General features: G+C 47.9%; 4 protein-coding genes across 4 annotated transcripts; 2 read left to right on the top strand and 2 right to left on the bottom strand.

Moving 5' to 3' along the window:
• Positions 1 to 105: 105 nt before the first annotated feature.
• On the top strand, positions 106 to 10,023 carry Jarid2 (Jumonji, AT rich interactive domain 2). The gene is made up of 4 exons (XM_089467152.1): positions 106 to 857; positions 1,488 to 8,388; positions 8,457 to 8,615; positions 8,680 to 10,023. Exons 1-4 carry the CDS (start codon positions 739 to 741, stop codon positions 8,989 to 8,991), a joined length of 7,491 nt encoding a protein of 2,496 aa, XP_089323278.1. The 5' UTR covers positions 106 to 738; the 3' UTR covers positions 8,992 to 10,023.
• Positions 9,926 to 11,484, bottom strand: pall (F-box protein pallbearer). The gene is made up of 3 exons (XM_018006141.2): positions 11,345 to 11,484; positions 11,144 to 11,271; positions 9,926 to 11,085 (listed from the first exon to the last, which is right to left on the bottom strand). The coding sequence occupies exons 1-3, from the start codon at positions 11,426 to 11,428 to the stop codon at positions 10,242 to 10,244; spliced, it is 1,056 nt and encodes a 351-aa protein (XP_017861630.1). The 5' UTR covers positions 11,429 to 11,484; the 3' UTR covers positions 9,926 to 10,241.
• A 216-nt stretch (positions 11,485 to 11,700) lies between these two features.
• Positions 11,701 to 14,319, top strand: mei-P22 (meiotic P22). Its single transcript, XM_018005689.2, has one exon. The coding sequence runs from the start codon at positions 11,701 to 11,703 to the stop codon at positions 13,051 to 13,053; it is 1,353 nt and encodes a 450-aa protein (XP_017861178.2). The 3' UTR covers positions 13,054 to 14,319.
• Cdc27 (cell division cycle protein 27) lies at positions 13,035 to 17,112 on the bottom strand. Its single transcript, XM_018007171.2, has 3 exons — positions 16,496 to 17,112; positions 16,342 to 16,417; positions 13,035 to 16,272 (listed from the first exon to the last, which is right to left on the bottom strand). Exons 1-3 carry the CDS (start codon positions 16,517 to 16,519, stop codon positions 13,595 to 13,597), a joined length of 2,778 nt encoding a protein of 925 aa, XP_017862660.1. The 5' UTR covers positions 16,520 to 17,112; the 3' UTR covers positions 13,035 to 13,594.
• Between the last annotated feature and the right edge of the window lie 62 nt (positions 17,113 to 17,174).

Below are 17,174 nucleotides of genomic sequence, written 5' to 3'. Positions count from 1 at the left end.
GCGACACGATAGGTTTCCGCACTTGTACACATCGTGTTGATTCTCATTTGACGATAATATCGATATGCAACACATGTTGAACCAAAAGCAAACATTTCTATAACGGCATATATTAATTTTTAATTTTCTGTTGTGTAACAATAAAAAATTTTGCTATATCAATAAAAACCAATTTAATATACAAAAATTACAAATTGAAATGACATAAATTGACTTCTGCAGACACAGCTGCAAAACGATTGTCAAGAATGCGTTTAGCGACGATGTTTAAATTATATGTACATCTCTAATGTCATGGCGGACACAAAGCAAAGCGGTGGGGAAAAAAAATTATGTGCAAGCAGAATGGAAAATCTCACATAAAAAATTTAACTTTTCTGCAGCCAGTGAAATGTAAACTAATAATGTGTACGATAACAGTAACAGTGAGACAATAATATATATTTTAGTATATCAATTATAATGTGTACGGCTAGGTAAAATAACGAAAATATGACGCGAAAATATGATTTCAACTTCGTGCAGGCGCCACCAACAAAATCAGTGTTTGTAGTGTCAGTGGAAAATTGGCAATTGCGTACGTTTATGTAAATGCTGAGTACGGGGGAATAAACACAAATTGCAATTATCACCAAAATATTAAATTTTATATTAACTGTGTATTAATAACGGTCGCATTTGCACGTCTCAAAGAGAAAAATATTGGGGGAAAAAGAGGCGCGAAAAATTCGCAACAAAATGGTTGTCTCAAAAGACAACAAGCGTCGCCGTAAGGAAACGGAGACCCCGCCAACGTCATCGTCGTTGGCGGCAGCGGCGACCGTTGCTATAGAGTCATCACCTGAGATGCCCAAAAGGTGAGCCAATGCCTCCCCCCTATCTATTTAGTCGATCGTAGATGACTGCATATGTGTGTAAATTCTCTACAGAGATGACGACGCAGTGGCAGTCACTGTTAAATGTACTAACAGCAATATCGCCCTCCCCCTCACACCCACACCTCTGCTCAACGTGAAGTGCGGTGCGCTATATTGTATAAGCAACAGTGTTTTTGGCTTTACATTGAAAATAATTCAAAAACAATTTATTTTGAAATACAGCAAATGAGTATTGGTGGCAGTCTTTTAAATTCTTAAAAAAAAAAAAAAAAATGTTTAAAGTAATAATATTACTGTATACAAGTTATAAATCTGTTTATTTTAGCTATTTAGCGGTTAAAAGAGCGCATCACTGTCGAACACGCTTCGTGGCGCTGTTGTTGCACAGGCCAAGGGCTGATTCGCAGTTGCTTTAGGGTAGAGCAGGTGCCCATGTGTGTGGGTGGGGGTGATTGTGCGTGTGTGTGGCTGTGTACGTGTTGGGAAATTCGATGCGTTTTTGTTTTGTTCTTTGATTTTGCATTTGATTTGTATTCAGTTGCATTTGTTACCAATTAAAATCGACTCACACTTGTCTTTTGCGTATCTATGTCCTACCCACACCCACAGAACAAAGGTGCAGGCGCAGCGTAAATTTGCACAAGGCCAGAGCGCGCCCACCGCTGCAGGCGGTTTCAGTGCGGTCAACGTTGCAGCAGCAGCAGCATCCTCAGCATCAGCGTCTGGACCCAGCACATCCACTGAAAGCCACCAACCACCGATTGAGATATTGCCAAATAAGTGTCCCAAGGCACATGATTTTGTCACATTTCTCTGTCTACGCGGCACCTCGGCTTTGCCCGCCCATTTGGACTATTTGAATCAGGGCAAGAGCAAGGCAAATGAAGCTCCACCAGCCAGCGACACCAGCAGCAACAGTAAAAAAAAGAATATTGGCAAGAAGAAACGCGGCAGACCCGCCAAAACAGCAGCAGCAACGGCAACAATCACAGCTAAAGCTAAAGTTGAGCAAATGCAACAACAGACGCAGCAACAACAGCAGCCGCAGTTGGTGCAGCCAGAACTGGGAACAGCGGATAAAGCAGCTAGTGATAAAACTGAATCTGTGAAGCCTCTGCCAGCAGCTCCTCCTCCTGTGCTCCTAGCGGGCGCAGTGCGCAAGCGTGCCGAAGTAGTAGCCGAGGGCAATAGACGAGGCGCCAGGCGCACTGAGATCTTAAAGCGACGCTCGAATCGCGCCAGCAATAAGGAAAAGGAAGATGAATCAGAACAAACTAAAGATGATTCCGCTCAGCAAGGGGAAGACGAGGAAGAGGACGACGATGATGAGTTTTTCTCGGCCCACGATGCGAGTTCACGTAATGGTGGCGCTGATGAGACCAAGTCGGAAACGACACACTCGAATGCCAAACGCGGACGCAACCAAGCAATATCAGCAGCAGCGGCGGGTAGAAAATCACGAGCGGCTGTTTCTCCAGCGGTGACCGAGAACAGCAGCAGCAAGGATAAGGAAAAGGGTCCTGTGAAGCGGGTGCGGCAACGGGAATCGCCTATATTCATACCCTCGCCAGAGTCGTCGGGGCGTATGACACGCCAGCGGGCTTTTTTTGAGCCCGTCAAGGTGCCGCCCAAGCAGGAGCCGGACACGGAGGATGAGAAGGAGAAGGAAAAGGAGGTGCAGGAGCAGAAGAAGACCGCTGCAGCGACCGAGACCAAGAAGCAAGCAAGCAAGATCAGCAAGGAGAAAACCAACTCAAGCATTTATGCCAAAGATGCGGCCAAGAAGCAATTAGAAAACGGAAGCACAACCTCAACTGTGACAGCGACCGAACAGCAGAAGGGGCTGAATGTATTTGATTTCAGTTCCGACGATGAACAGCCGCTGGCCAAAGCCATAAAGCTGAAGAAGGGAGCTAAGAAGAGTGCAGCAGGAACAGGGGCAACTGCAGCAGCAGCAGCCGCCACAAGCAACGCACGTGGGCGCAAGTCAGCAGGCGGATCAGCAAAAAAACAGCAGCAGCAACGAGAAGAGGAGAAGGCAGAAGCAGCTAATGCAACGACACCCAGCAAGACGGAGGCGGAACAGCCCAAACCGAAGCGAGGAAAAGCGCTCAAAAAGAAAGCCGAAGAGGATACTGAACAGCAGGAAGAAGGAGATGGAGAGTCAGAAACGTCGCCGCCCTCGCCCAAAAAGCTGGCCCAGAGTGCTCGTCCCGTGCGTCGTCAGGCGCAGTCAAAGGCAAGCAAAGCCGAGCGATCAGTGAGTCCCAGTCCGCAGCGGAGTCAACGGCCGTCGCGAAAGACGAAGGAGGCGGCGGCCATCTATATGGGCATCATTGGACACAAGCTGCAGATGGCCGACGATGAGGAGGATGACCTATCGTTGAGCAGCTTTCCAGACATACCTAATGTCAAGCAAATGGAGAAGATGGAAAAGGAGATGAAGAAGAATGCGTCTGGCAAATCAGGAACAGCAGAAGCTTCAAAAAAGTCTAATAAATCCGCAGCTGCAGCGGAGACGGAAAATGCAGCAGGAGCAGCAGGTACAACAACTGCAGTTGCAGCTGCCGAGCATACTCCGGCTCTATCCTCCCCAGAAGCGACAACAGCAGCAGCGCCACCAGCCCCAGCGAGACGTGGTCGTCCGCCCAAGCAGGCAAAAGGGGCAACGGGTGGTGCGAGTGGATCAGCGGCTCCGACTGGCAAGCCACAAATAGAGGGCATGCTGGTAAAAAAGGGTGCACTGGCCCTGGCCAAAGCCAAGTCCGAACAGCAACAACAAAAAAACCAACAGCAGCAACAACAACATCAGCAGCAACAGAAAGACGACTCCGATGCGGAGGAGGATTTTTTAATTAATGAGGAGCTAAACGAAACCAAGCGCAAGCTGGAAAAGAGTTTTAGCGACTCAGATGATGAGCCATTGGCCATTAAAGTGCCCTCAGCAACAGCCACAGCAGCGGCAGCAGCAGCAGCTGCAGCAGCAACAACAACAGCAGCAGGAGAAGTGACCACAACAACAACAACAGCAGCAACATCTGCAACAACAACCAAAGCTAGCAACAACAAAGCTGAAGGTCCAACAACAACAGCAGCGGAAGCAACAGTTGCAACAGCAGGCGTAGCTGCAACAGCAACAACAACGGCGGCAGCAGCAACAACAGCAGCAGTTGCAGCAGCAACAACAGCAACAGTGGCTGCAACAACAACAACATCACCCACTCTTAAGCCTTTGACCCCGCAACCCAGTTGTCCACCCACTGCGCAAGGCACCACGCAGCTAACGATGCTGCCACTGACCACCAAGCCCATGCCTTACTCCATATCGCCGCCCAGCTATGCGTCGGCTGCAGCCACACTGAAGGCCATGGAGAAGAAGTCGCCGGTGCCCACGTCGAAGATACTTAATGTGCCCGCCACGTATGCGCTCCCAGGTGCTGCGGGCGGCGGTCTAAGCACGGCAGCTGTGGGATTCGCGAAGACCTCATCGTATTTGCCGCAAGCATCGCCGCATTATCATACGCCGTATGTGCGACCTTCGACATTTGGAGTTGCTGCAGCGGCGGCGGCAGCAGCTGCTGCTGGCAACAAGACGCCCCAGCACCAACAGCAGCAGCAGCAGCTATCATCAACATTGGCCACAGCCAGCAGCGTGACGTCCCCGCTGAAATATCAGACGCCACCCACAACTTATCCGCCGCCCATTGAGGCGTATCAGTGCCCCAAGATAAATCCCAATTTTCTAACGCCCAAATATGAGCGCAGCAGTGTTCTGCCGCGTGCCAACAACATTGTCAACAACAACAACAGCATCGGCAGCGTGGCAGCGAGCAATGCGCTGAGCAACAGCAGCTTTACGGCTACGACAGCAGCGCGCTCCACGCTCAACAGCCTCACGACGCCTGTGGCAGCCGCACCAAAGAGCGTAACAGTTAGTCAGAGTCAAAGTCTCAATCTCAGTCTAAGTGCCACGCCCTCGCCGATGGCCTCCACATCGGCGGCGGCAGCAGCTGCAGCGGCTGCTGCAGTCGCTTCGCAGCAACACCAACATCATCAACAGCAACAACAGTTGCAGCAGCAGCAGCAGCAGCAGCAACAACAACAACAGACTCAACAGCAGCAGCAAGCGTCGACAGCGCCAAGCCAACTGCAGCTGACAGCAGCAACAGTTGCAGCTGCAGCAGCAGCAACAACTACCACAACAACACCTGCAACACAGACCAGCAACAGCAATGCGGACCCGCTGAAAGATGAAATCGGCAGCATCCTGGCACAGGCCACGCTCATGCCCAGCAAAGAGGAGTCGGGCAAGATTTTTGGCATAGCCAGTGTGAGTTTGGCCCAAAGCTCCGGGCCGGACAACACCAAATGCACGCTGGGCAAATGTGGTTCCATACACAAACCGGTGCTGGGGCCGGTGGTGCCCACCGAGGGATACTTTGGCGATCAGCTGTCGAGCAAGGAGCGACGCAAGGCCAAGGTGAACATGACGCACGAGCAGATACAAAAGTGGCTGATCGAGTGTAGCTCGAATCCGGATGAGATCCAGGATGATCTGGACGACGATTACGATGACAGCTTACGGCCGCAGCAGGCGCAAACTCCACCAGGACCCACCACCCGCGATGACAAAGAGAGCACCAGCTTCAGCAGCTCCTCGAAGAATACTCGCGGCGAGCTGGGCAAGAGTGAGAGCGCCTGGTCAGCCAAGGGCCCGTCCCTGAAGGCGACCCCAGTGCTAGTCAGCAGCGCTACAGCGGCGGCAACAATTGCCGGCAATCGCAAGGATACAGAGGCAGAGCCCGAAACGCTGGACTTTGACAAGTGCATGACGCCCGTGAATCTCACCCAGAAATCGCAGCTGGAAACATCGGCGGGAGACAAAAAGCCGAAGAATGCAGCCAGCAATAGTGCAAAGGCAGCTGCAACGCAGCCTGCTGCAGCAGCCGCTGGAGCGGGCAGCAAACGAAGCGCCACTGCCACGCCTACGCCCAGTGCAACGCCCACGCCGCCACCGCCGCCGCCCAGTAAACAGAAGACAGCTAATAAAAAGCAGACAAATGCCGCCGCAGCGGCAGCAGCAGCCGCTGCTGCAAAACAAACAACGCCACCGCCCAGTCCGAGCAACACTAAAGCAGGAGCGTCAACGCCAGCCACGCCTACCAAGCGAACGCCTGTTTACCAGAGCCAGAGCAAGGCCAAGGCCCAAGCCCAGGCAGAAAGCAAGCAGCAGCAGCAGCAGTCGACCAAAGTTGCCGAAAAAACTTCTATTTATGCCTTTGGCAAGGAGGAGGATTCAGCAGCAGCAGCAACAGCTGGAGCAGGTGGAGCTGCAGCAACAACTGTTGCTGCTGGCAAAGCAACAAATCGTCGTCGCAACGCAGACAACGATACAGCAGCGCCTCCGCCGGCGCTCAGCGAGCGCTCCCCGACGAAAAAACGCGCGGCTGCAGCGGCGGCAGCGACGGCAGTGCAGTTGACGCTCAGTCCCACGGATAAGCTGGAGAAGCCCAATAAAGCAGCAACAGCATCAGCAGCAGCGCGAAAGAAACAACAGCAACAACAACAACAGCAGCAGCAACAGCAACAAGCAACAGCAGCTCCGGCAGCCAGCACAGGTGGAGATTCTGATGCTGAAGGCGCCACCTTCTATATACCACTGCTGCAGGGTGCAAGCGGCGGTGGTGAGGGCGGCATACAAGGCGTGGCCGTCAAGCTGGGCCGTGAAGGTCCCGACGGGCCTAATCAGAAGGTCGTGATGCAGGCAACGCTCGTAACTAAAGCGCAAATGGACACCAATTCCTCAAAGCCGCTGCCGGACAATGAGCTGGTCAAAACGCTGCTCAATGCCGCCAACACGAGCAGCGATGCCGTTGCCGCCGTCATAGCAGCCACCAACAGCCTGAAGGCCAGCACATCATCTGCAGCAGCAGCAGCAGCGACAGCGGCGGGCGCTGCAGCAACGGGCCTGGTGCGCGTCAATTCGAATTCTTCGCTCTTCTCCGGCTCTGGCAAGTCGCGCACTGCTGCAGTGACTGCCGCCTCGACAGCTCTGGCCAAGAAGTACAAGGATGATACGCCCATTAAGATGGCCAATAATACGGCATTTCCGCGACACGATGACCCCACACAGATGGTCGAGGCGCCTATATTTAAGCCCACCGAGAAGGAGTTCGCCGATCCCATTGAATTCATTGAGCGCATCACACCGATCGCTGCCCGCTTCGGCATCTGCAAGATCATACCGCCGGCCAGCTTCAAGCCCGAGTGTCGCATCTCGGATGAGATGCGCTTCACGGCGTACAATCAGTATGTGCACAAGATGCTACACCGCTGGGGGCCCAGTGCCAAGGAGCTGAGTGCGATCAAAAAGTACTTGGCCACCCAGAGCATTGTGATGAATCATGCGCCCTGGATTGGTGGCATGGAGGTGGATCTGCCGCGTCTATATCACACCGTGCAGGAGCTGGGCGGCCTGAAGGAGGTTATCGAGAAAAAGAAATGGGCCCGTGTGGCCGAAGAGATGTGCATACCGAAGCTCGCACAGGATCGTGTTACCAAGCTGGACGACATCTACTGCAAGTACTTGTTGCCCTACGACACCCTCTCACCGGCAGAGCGGCAGAAACTCTTTGATGAGGTCGAGGCGGATTGGGCGAAGCGAGAGGCACGCGCTCGACGCAATGCGGATCGTTTTGTGAATAGCACCGAGAGCGTTTCGAACGAGGAGGACGATGTATCCACGGACGAGGACGAGGAGTCGGAGGAAGAGATCGATGGCGTTTCGATGGAGTGCATTGTCAAGGGCCGCAGCATGGCGCTCAGTCAATTCTATCGAATAGCGCGCAACACCATGGCCCTGTGGTTCAAGAGCACCGATCCGACGGTCAACGAAGTGGAGGCTGAGTTCTGGCGCCATGTAGCCGTGCGCGACAGTCATGTGTGCGTGCATTCGGGCTCCATTGATAGCTCGGGCTGGGGCTATGGTTTTCCCAGTCCGGGTCCCAAGGGCAAGGGTTCAAACTATGCGCGTCATCCGTGGAATCTCAAGGTTTTGACCAATAATGCGGGCTCCGTGCTGCGCTCACTTGGACCTGTAATGGGTGTCACAGTGCCCACGCTCCATGTGGGCATGCTCTTCTCCGCCTGCTGCTGGTATCGCGATCCTCATGGGCTGTCCTGGATTGAGTATCTGCATACAGGTGCCTCCAAGCTGTGGTACGGCATACCCGACGACCAGAGCGCCAATTTCCGTTCGGCGTTGACGTCACTGATACCGACGCACTGTCAAAATAAGACGATTTGGTTACCCTGTGATACGGTGATGGTGCCTCCACATATGCTCACCGATCGCGGCGTCTCGCTATGCCGCATCGAGCAGAAGCCTGGCGAGTTCATTGTAGTTTTCCCGCGCGCCTATACCTCCAGCCTTGCCACGGGCTATGTGGTCTCTGAGAGCGTCTATTTCGCAACTATGTCGTGGCTCGACTTAGCCAAGGATGATTTCAGGGTAAACCTCGAATATAGCTTGCATATTAAACAAAATTAAAGCATTTAATTTATGTTTTGCCGTTGCAGGACATTCATGAGAGCTGTGAACCGGCAATGTTCTCCCTGGAGCAATTGCTCTTCGCCCTAGGCTACGATCAGCGCGTCAATTCGGATACACTGCAGCAGATGCTTCCCATGCTAAACGAGGTCTGCGAGAAGGAATCAGCGGCACGCGAGCAGCTCAGGGTATGACATCATTAAAATGGAGAAGAAAAATAATTGATAATTGAAAATTTGCATTTATTTTTAGGCCGCTGGCGTCACATCCACCGAAAAAGTGCAGGCGGAGAAGGGTCAAAAGGCCAAGAAGCAACAGCAACCGCCGCACAAATCAATTGAGAGCGAATGCGATCTATGTCGAGCCAATCTGTATATATCAATGGTGCGCACCGAGGAGGGCAACGTCTACTGTTTGCAGCATGCGCTTAAAAATCTCAACAACGGCAACATTCAGGCCAAGCAATGTAAACTAATCTATGCGTACAATGTCGACGATATTCAACAGCTGATACGGCAGCTCCAGGAGAAGATTCAGCACAAGGCAGCCGTTAAGAAAAAGTAGCAACGTCGGCGACGCTACTAAATGAGCGCAATTATGATATAAACGATCTAAAACGATTTAAACGGCAGCGTTTAAGTATCTTTGTACATAGGAAATAGCATATATGCATAAATGTATTTATAAATCTTGTAGCATATAGATTATATATAGATTTATATATATATGTGTGTGTAGGGTTTTCATCGTGGCAATGCTTGCAATTTGACTAGTTTATACAAACATAAATATATATATATACATATACGTGTATAGATATATATTTATAGGCATGCATCAACAATAGGTGTATATAGCAACTAATAATGTTTAAGTAACGCGTATGCAATGATTTTGTTTTCCATTTTCTTTTGTTATTACTGAGTATATATATATATAGATATATCCTGTGTGTTATTGATTGTATATGTATATATACTTATACTGAAAGAATCAACTTAGGAATTAGTTAGCTTACAATTAAGTCAAGAGCTTGCGCTCGCCGTCAGTTAATACAAAGATTTAAGCACACTGCTAACGAGTGGCAATTTCTACTACCTTTTTTACACTAAAATATGTACGATTAACAATTACTATAAGCAACATATAGACATCTGATATGAATGGGAGACGTACTCTTAGATAGCAATAGCAATAGAAATACAAATAGCAGTTGGCCCAGCGCGCTATAACCAAACTAATCGAATGCAAGAATAACTTCCTAAACTCCTGGCAAATCTTGCAGCTGATAGATTTTATAGATGTTCCAGTTTGATGTAATGTACTTTTTAAATATACATGTATGCATTATTTATCATCTACCAGTGCTATATATAGTAAATGGATAAACACACACGCAATCACACAACTCTTGACAAAGCAAACCCACAAAAAATAGTAATGAAAAGTAACTAGACAACAGTCCATATTTCAAGTCAAATGAGGTATGAATGGGAAGTTTAATATAGATGTTCTATGTATTTATATAGTTGTAAAAGTGTAATACAATATTTAATTAACAAGTGCAACAATAAATCTTAACTCGAAATATTACAAGTTGCACGGTATAGTTTTCACTTTCGCCTGATTATTGCTATATAGTACACCTATGTATTTAATCCGTATCCTAATTAACGGCAGCAGCTTTATGGAGACTACGTTATCTTACCACACGATCACATCCATTTATATTCATGTATATAGTATTCGAAAGTACAGTGCTTAACCTACGGCCACATCTTAAGTACGATCTATACAGCCTACATAAGGCAGCACTAAGCCTTCGGTTTTTTGGTTGGCTTCAAACAATCCGTAGTCTTTGCTGAGCGCTTTAGAGCGCCACTTGCAACATTTGGTTGGGTCTCCATGGGCTTGCCTTTGGCCATGACATCCTCGAGTTGACGTTTGAGTTCGAACACTTGGGTTGCCAGTTCTGTAATGCTGCCCATCGCCTCCTGCAGGCGTCGGTCCTGTTGTCTTCGTGAATTTTCTAGAAGGCGCACTTTCATCGTCAGCATCTTTTGCGTTTGCAATTGGCGCTGCAGCTGTTTCGCTTGATAGTTATATTTGCAATGACATTCAGTGGCATTTTTAACATTATCGGTGGTGGGCAGTGATTTGGCCAATTGCAATGCTTGCAGCAATGCATTATTTTTGTCGTTCATACAATGCATATTGTGACATCGGGCTGGCGGAAGCAACGGTTCCCGGTGCGCCAGTGGCTGCTGGATCATCGGTTGCTGCTGGTGAATCTTCTTTAAAGCACTGACCTTGACGCCATTGAAGCTGATGTCACCCAGGGAGCCGCAGACAACAACGCGCGCGTTGGAGGACTCGTTCATTTTCAAGGCTGTCTTAAAGTTTATAGCAATTTTCTCATCGAAGTGCTCAATTGCCATTGAGGAGATGTCGCGCAATTCCTGTAGCACTTCATGCGGACGCAACGGCTTGGTTGTGCCTCCCAACAGTTTCAATATATTATTAATTTCATCCAGGACGCGACCGGGTATAAAGCAGCATATCTTCAAATCGATAAACTTGGAGTACGTCATTGTGAGCATTGAAATACGTGTCTCGATGGAAGTCAGGATATCCGAGTGACGTGCCAGCATATGGTTGCTGAATAATACAGATATTTTATCAAATTCCACAATCAGTTTAATATTGTATGACCTACCGACGCTCTGACTCGCGACGTGGTAGTAGTGATTTAATCCTTTTGAAATTCTTGGCATGCTCCTTCACAACTCTATTAAATCCTGTGTTCAATACCTGTTGGCAAATATAGTTGAAGCGAGTGCAAACCTAGAACATCGCAGAAGTTTATGGAAGCGTCTAGGAGTTAGTTACGATTCACGAGTTGCACTTTATTACATACCTCGCGCTTTTTGGCTACCTCATCGTATGAGAGTAACTCGAAAATGTCCATTAGCACCGTATCTGGTAGATCTAAGATATGCATTATTCAGTTTTACTTCGATGCGACTGATGCGAATTCAGTTAAAGATTAAATATAACACCCAAACGATTCGGTAGCAAACACAGCAAATGGTAGACGAAAACAAACTAATGAAAAGAAAAATTATAGGCGTTGCCAGACTGCCTGTTGCTTGCGCGCAAATGCTGAATAATGTGACACGAATGGAGTAACTGTAACGGCAGTTTTGGTTTTGTTTTCTTTAAATGGTGGTAATTTGAAAAAAAAAGGATTTTATTCAACAAATTTGTTGAGCAATGATTACGTCGACTGAAATAATAAACATTAGTCCAGCTACTACACATTGCTCGGAGCTTGAATACTTGATAGCATTACAATCAGAGGAGGCGGGTTCGCAGCTGCGTCGCTCCCAACGTTTACGTGAGAAAAATTCGACTAAGGATGCTCTCGAATGTGCTACAGTTGCATCAGCTGAAGATAGAGCTGGCTCGCCTCAGCTCTTTGAGGAAATAGATGAAGAATGTAGCCAACTGGCTCAAATTCCACCCAACCACATAGACACACCAAAAATTTCAAGCAAAGGAGCGCCAGAAAAAACTCTGGAATCAGAATTAAAGAATAATGGATTAGAGAAAACTCGCTTTGGCCGCATTCGCTCAGCATCGAGAAAAAGAGGAAGGCGTCCGAAAAAGAAGACTGAGACAGCTCAGGCGGTTACAGCACAGATTGATCCGGTTTCAGCGTCGGTCAAAAGACGTGGACGCTCGAAAAGGAAGACTAAGGTAGCTCAGGCGCTTACAGCACCGCTGTCTGAGCCGGTGTCAGAAATAATGCCTCTGGACCGCTTTCATCTAAGCTCCCAGCAGCAGATAGCAATATCAATGCCAGACAAATCCAAGTCTAAATCCAGGACTAATCGAAAGCATTCTAAAAGCCAAGCAAAGCCTGTGCAAAGCCTTCAACTAGAACAACAACCAATTATGACTTCTAACGCCGGCAAAGAGAGAGATTCAGCAGGGATTTTGCAGTCCACAACGACTAATCCATTGGCAGCTGTAGTCCCACCAAAGGTGTCCACAGTGGACACCAACTCGACTCAATCTCATTCATATCAGTGTGTGAATTTAACTCAGACTCTCTTGCCGGAGCGTTACCCAGCTCATTTTATCCATCAGCTACCATCGGCACCGAAATATGCGACTGGAACCATTATTTCGGGTGAATTACAACGTGTCAGCTCCGCAACAATGGTCGATGAATCAAATCAAATGTCTGATTCGATATCTACTGATAGCGAAAAGCTTTCACCATCCCCACCGAACGTTGAATCGTGGGGCTCAACGACGCCATCTTTAAGTGAATCACTAACCGAGGTGTTTGGTACTAGGAAAATTCGAGATGCGTTGAATATAGCATTGCCACGCCAGTATCGAGTGCAGGAATCTCAGCTGCCCGACATTGCATTCATGCTGGGCGTTAAAGTCGAGCGCCTGCGCAACGTCTTGGAGTTAACTGAGCGCTTGACTCTGGATGAACTGCAGCAATCGCGATATGAATCGCATGACTTGTCTAGCGAAGAGGAGGTGGAGTTAGTAGGAAAGTCATGTCCATATAAACTTACAACAAAATCTTATAAAATTGTAGGTTAATTTGTATATTATTTTGTCATTTATCATTTGGAGCAGCAGTGACGCATCCCCAAACGTCGTCTTTAGGCTTAATTTAAATAATCAAATGTGAAAGCATCATCTAAATCCTGATTCACATCGAGTGGCAAATCTAAAACTGATATCGATTACAATTAATTTCGTCAATCGAGCATCGAAAGTGGGCAACGTCACTGCGCGCCCATTTTTTGAAACTAAACTGATTGTTTTCTTTGAATTTGCATTTGGTTTTCTTGATTTGATTTTTAACTTAAGCGATCATTTAAATTGTTGTATTTTGTATAATTTAGTTGGTAATTGGTATATAATGCATTTTTTTTTGTTGCCTAAGACTTTCAGAGTGCACAGAGACAGAGAGAATTGTTTAAACCTTCATCATCTTATTTTTGTTTTTGTTATAAATATCCTAAATCTAATCGTTATCTAAACTTCAATATAATTCATAATTGTTTTTTTTTTCTCCTTCAATATGTATGTATTAATTATGTAATTATATACAAGCGCTCAGACTTGGAGACATTTTTTAGTAGTCGCTGTCGTAGCTAACATCCTGCTGCGCCTGCGTTGAGTCGTCGGAACGCTCCGATGTTGGTTCAAAGTCAACATCAAGAGCATTGTCATTAGCTGGACAGCAATTGGGATGCGCCATTGAATCGAAGGCATCTTTGATTTGATTGTTGGCCCCCTTGGGATCCAGATCGGTGGCCCAGCTGAAATGCATCAGTGCCAAATCCATGTTGCCCAGCGTCTTGTGTATTTTACCAATTAGATAAAACACAACTGACTCCTTTGGCACAATTTCCTTCAGCTCCTCCAGCTCGCGCAATGCCTCTTGATATTTGCCCAATGAGAAATATATTGAGCCGCGATGGAATCGGGCCAACGGATTTTTCGGATCTATCGTAGCTGCCGTATTCAGCGTCTGCAGTGCCAAATCCTTCTTCTGCATGAAAAACTGCATCGCTCCAATGTGCACCAGAATGACCGAGTTCTGCGTATTGATCTTGAGTGCCTTGAGATAGTGCAGCTCGGCCAGTTCGTATTTCTCCTGCTTGGAGTAAATGGTGCCTATGCCAAACCAGGCATTATAATGCCGCGGATCGCGTACAACTGCTGCCCTAAAATAGTCCATGGCCTTGTCAAATTCCTCGGTAAGTACCAGTTCGTGGCCCAGGAGCGTGTAACTGTAAACGAAGTCGGGATCCACTTGCACCGCCCGCTTAAAGAATTTGATGGCCGTCTCATGCTCCTTGTGCAGTGAAAAACAATTGCCAGCCACACACCACGTAACCGGACTGCGCTTATCCTGTGCAATCAGGTCCTGCGCCAGGGCCGATAACGCCACCTCCTTTTGCAAGTGCCATAGGGATGTGGAATAGATTTCCATGTACTCCAGGCGACGTGGCTCCATTTCGTGTATCCGCTTGAATATGACCACAGCAGCTTCGTATTCACGCAGCTCATAGCGACACAAGCCAATCAGCGATTGCACCCAACTCGAGTTCAGATGATGCTTTGGTATAGTTGACTCCAGATGCATAATGGCCGCCTTGCATTGAAACGACGACAGTAGTTTGTAGCCCTCGGCAAGGTCCCGGAGAAGCAGCATTAGACCGTCTGCCGATTGCTTTTTCATGGTTAGCAACTGATGCGCCAGTGTTTGGGCATTATTCAGGCTATTGTTTAGCAGGACTTTGGCGTCGTCGGCGCTGCGATTGTTTACTCCTGTTTGATTGTTGCCGCCGGCTGTCGCAGCCGATGTGATTGTTTCTACTTTTTCTTTCTCCTTGCGTGATTGCTTTTCGCTCAGCTTCTCGGCGAGATGGTGATGCGACTTCTCATCAATGAGCTCGTTGCTTAAACAGATTTTCGTCATGCGTGACGATTTGGTTTTACGTGGCGGCGATCGCGGCTGAACAAATTTATTGTTATTCGTGATGTTGGGCGATTTGTTATTCTCCTTGACCGAGTATGCCGAATTGCTGAATAACCGCGAGCTGCGACGCACCGCCGCATTAGGATTGGGCGGACCATTGCCCACCACATTGTTTGGCGTACGGGGCGTTATATTGCCAGCCTGCGTAAAAACGGCGGGTTTACTCTTGTCCTGACGATTGATGAGGCCACCAACATGCGCCTTAAATTTCTTTCCCATCATTTTTGGCTCTTGATTAACCTCCACAAGCATTTGGGGCAATGGCGAATACGCAGACACACTCAAATTGGCTTGCAATACAGCTGAGCCGCCATCGGAGGGACTAGTCAGCGGCATAACGCCAAAGCTGGGAGTTAACGGTGATATTGCAGACAAATATTTGAATTGCTTCCGAAACGGTGTGCCGCTGTTGGTATCATACAATTGCTGCGGGTGCTGTTGATGCAGTTGTGTGGGAGCATCATGCGTTGCATAACCCATAGGCGTGTCCTCGAGCAGCATCATACTTGAATTGGTGTTCTGCTGCTGTTGAACGCCACCGCCGCCACCACCTCGCAGCATGGTAATAGAGCTGTTGAGATTGTTATTGTTGTTGTTGTTAATGTTGTTGTTTGGTGTCATCAGATTCTGTAGGGTGGACAAGCTGCTGCCGTTGTTGTTTTGCTGCTGTTGCTGCTGCTGCTGCTGATTGTGGTCCACTGGGGTATTTAGTATATAATGTGAATTATTGCTTATATTGTTTAGCAAAATATTCTCTAGCTGTTGTTGCTGCTCGTTAGCAGAGCTGCCGCTGAACAGCACCATCGAATTGGCGTTGGCGCTGCTGCCTTGGCAAGTGTTGAACACATCAGTGCTTTGAATTTGGAATATTGCCGCGGTATCCGTGTCCTGACCCAGCAGGCACAGATCGGCAAACGCATGCCACATGAAAGGGTTCAGTTTGAGCGCTCGCCGTAGTGCATTCACCGCCAGCTTCTGGCGCTCTGTGCGCATACAAATCTGCGCCACCAATTGATAAGCGAAACAGGCAATATCCCCAAACTCACGCTGCAGCTCATCGAAATGTTTGCTATCCGCAAATCCACTCGAAACCAGAGCACTTTCCGCCTCTGCGTACTTTTTCAGCTCGTAGGCGCATTTGGCCTGCAAGTAGCGGCATTGGGGGGAGCGTCGCGACTTCTCTTGTAGCAGCCAATAAGCTTGATCCAATTGATTTGAACGATAATAGCTGGTGGCTAACAAATATATTGTCTCATCGCTTTCCACTGCAAGAACAAAGCCCATCAACCATACATTTTTTATATGTAAGTATAAGAAGTGAAGGTTTTACTAACCTTCTGAGCAGAGCCGTTCCGCCAGGAAAACTGCATCCCTATTATCGTAGTGGTTCAGACAGTGCCATATGGCGGCCTATTCAAAGCAGATTGAAAATAAATATAGAAAAAATGTATGATTTTTTTTTACTGTAATCGTTTGCTATCGATTTACCTGTACAGGCTCTTGTATCATCATGATTTTTGAATTTAATGTCTAACTGTTTGTAGAAACTCTGTATCCGCTCCGACGCCACGACGCCACGAGCTTTTCTCTTAGCTAGGCGCCCTAGTTACACTTTTAATCCGGTTTCGGTAACAGTATCAGTTTTCTAGGGGCCTTTTTATGCTTTACATACGTAAACTAGATACACGCAATGGATCATGCTGCAGTCAATCCGCACGATGTGCAATTTTCCAGAAATTTAATGGAAAAATAGTGTCGTGTGTGTGTAACTTTAATGCGGGGTGTGCTGCGGTTCCGCTGCTTCTACTGCTGCTGTTCCCTGACCACCACCTCTAATATTGCGCTGGCGAGGCTTCTCTTCTTCTTAAAGCACGTACCTCACCACTCCGTACGTCGTCAGTCAGTTTTTCGTAACAATTTTCAAGGCCTTTGCATTAGCTATACCGCAAACACACACACTCACACATTACAGAATAGACTTGTTTTATTGTAAACCGAGTTATATATCATATACAGGCAAAATTTAAAGCCTTTCTGGTTCCATTAAAAAACTAAAATTTGTCGAATTATTTCCGTGTGATTGGCGATGCCAGCAAATTAATTGCCATTCTCTCGCGTAACGATGTGTGAATGTCGATAACTATGCAAACACCATAAGTCGCCATCG

The sequence above is a fragment of the Drosophila arizonae genome, chromosome 4 (assembly GCF_054131065.1).
Source record: "Drosophila arizonae isolate 15081-1271.41 chromosome 4, UAZ_ARI_1.0, whole genome shotgun sequence".
Classification (NCBI taxonomy): Eukaryota; Metazoa; Arthropoda; class Insecta; order Diptera; family Drosophilidae; genus Drosophila; species Drosophila arizonae.
This window is presented reverse-complemented; position numbering and strand designations above follow the sequence as displayed.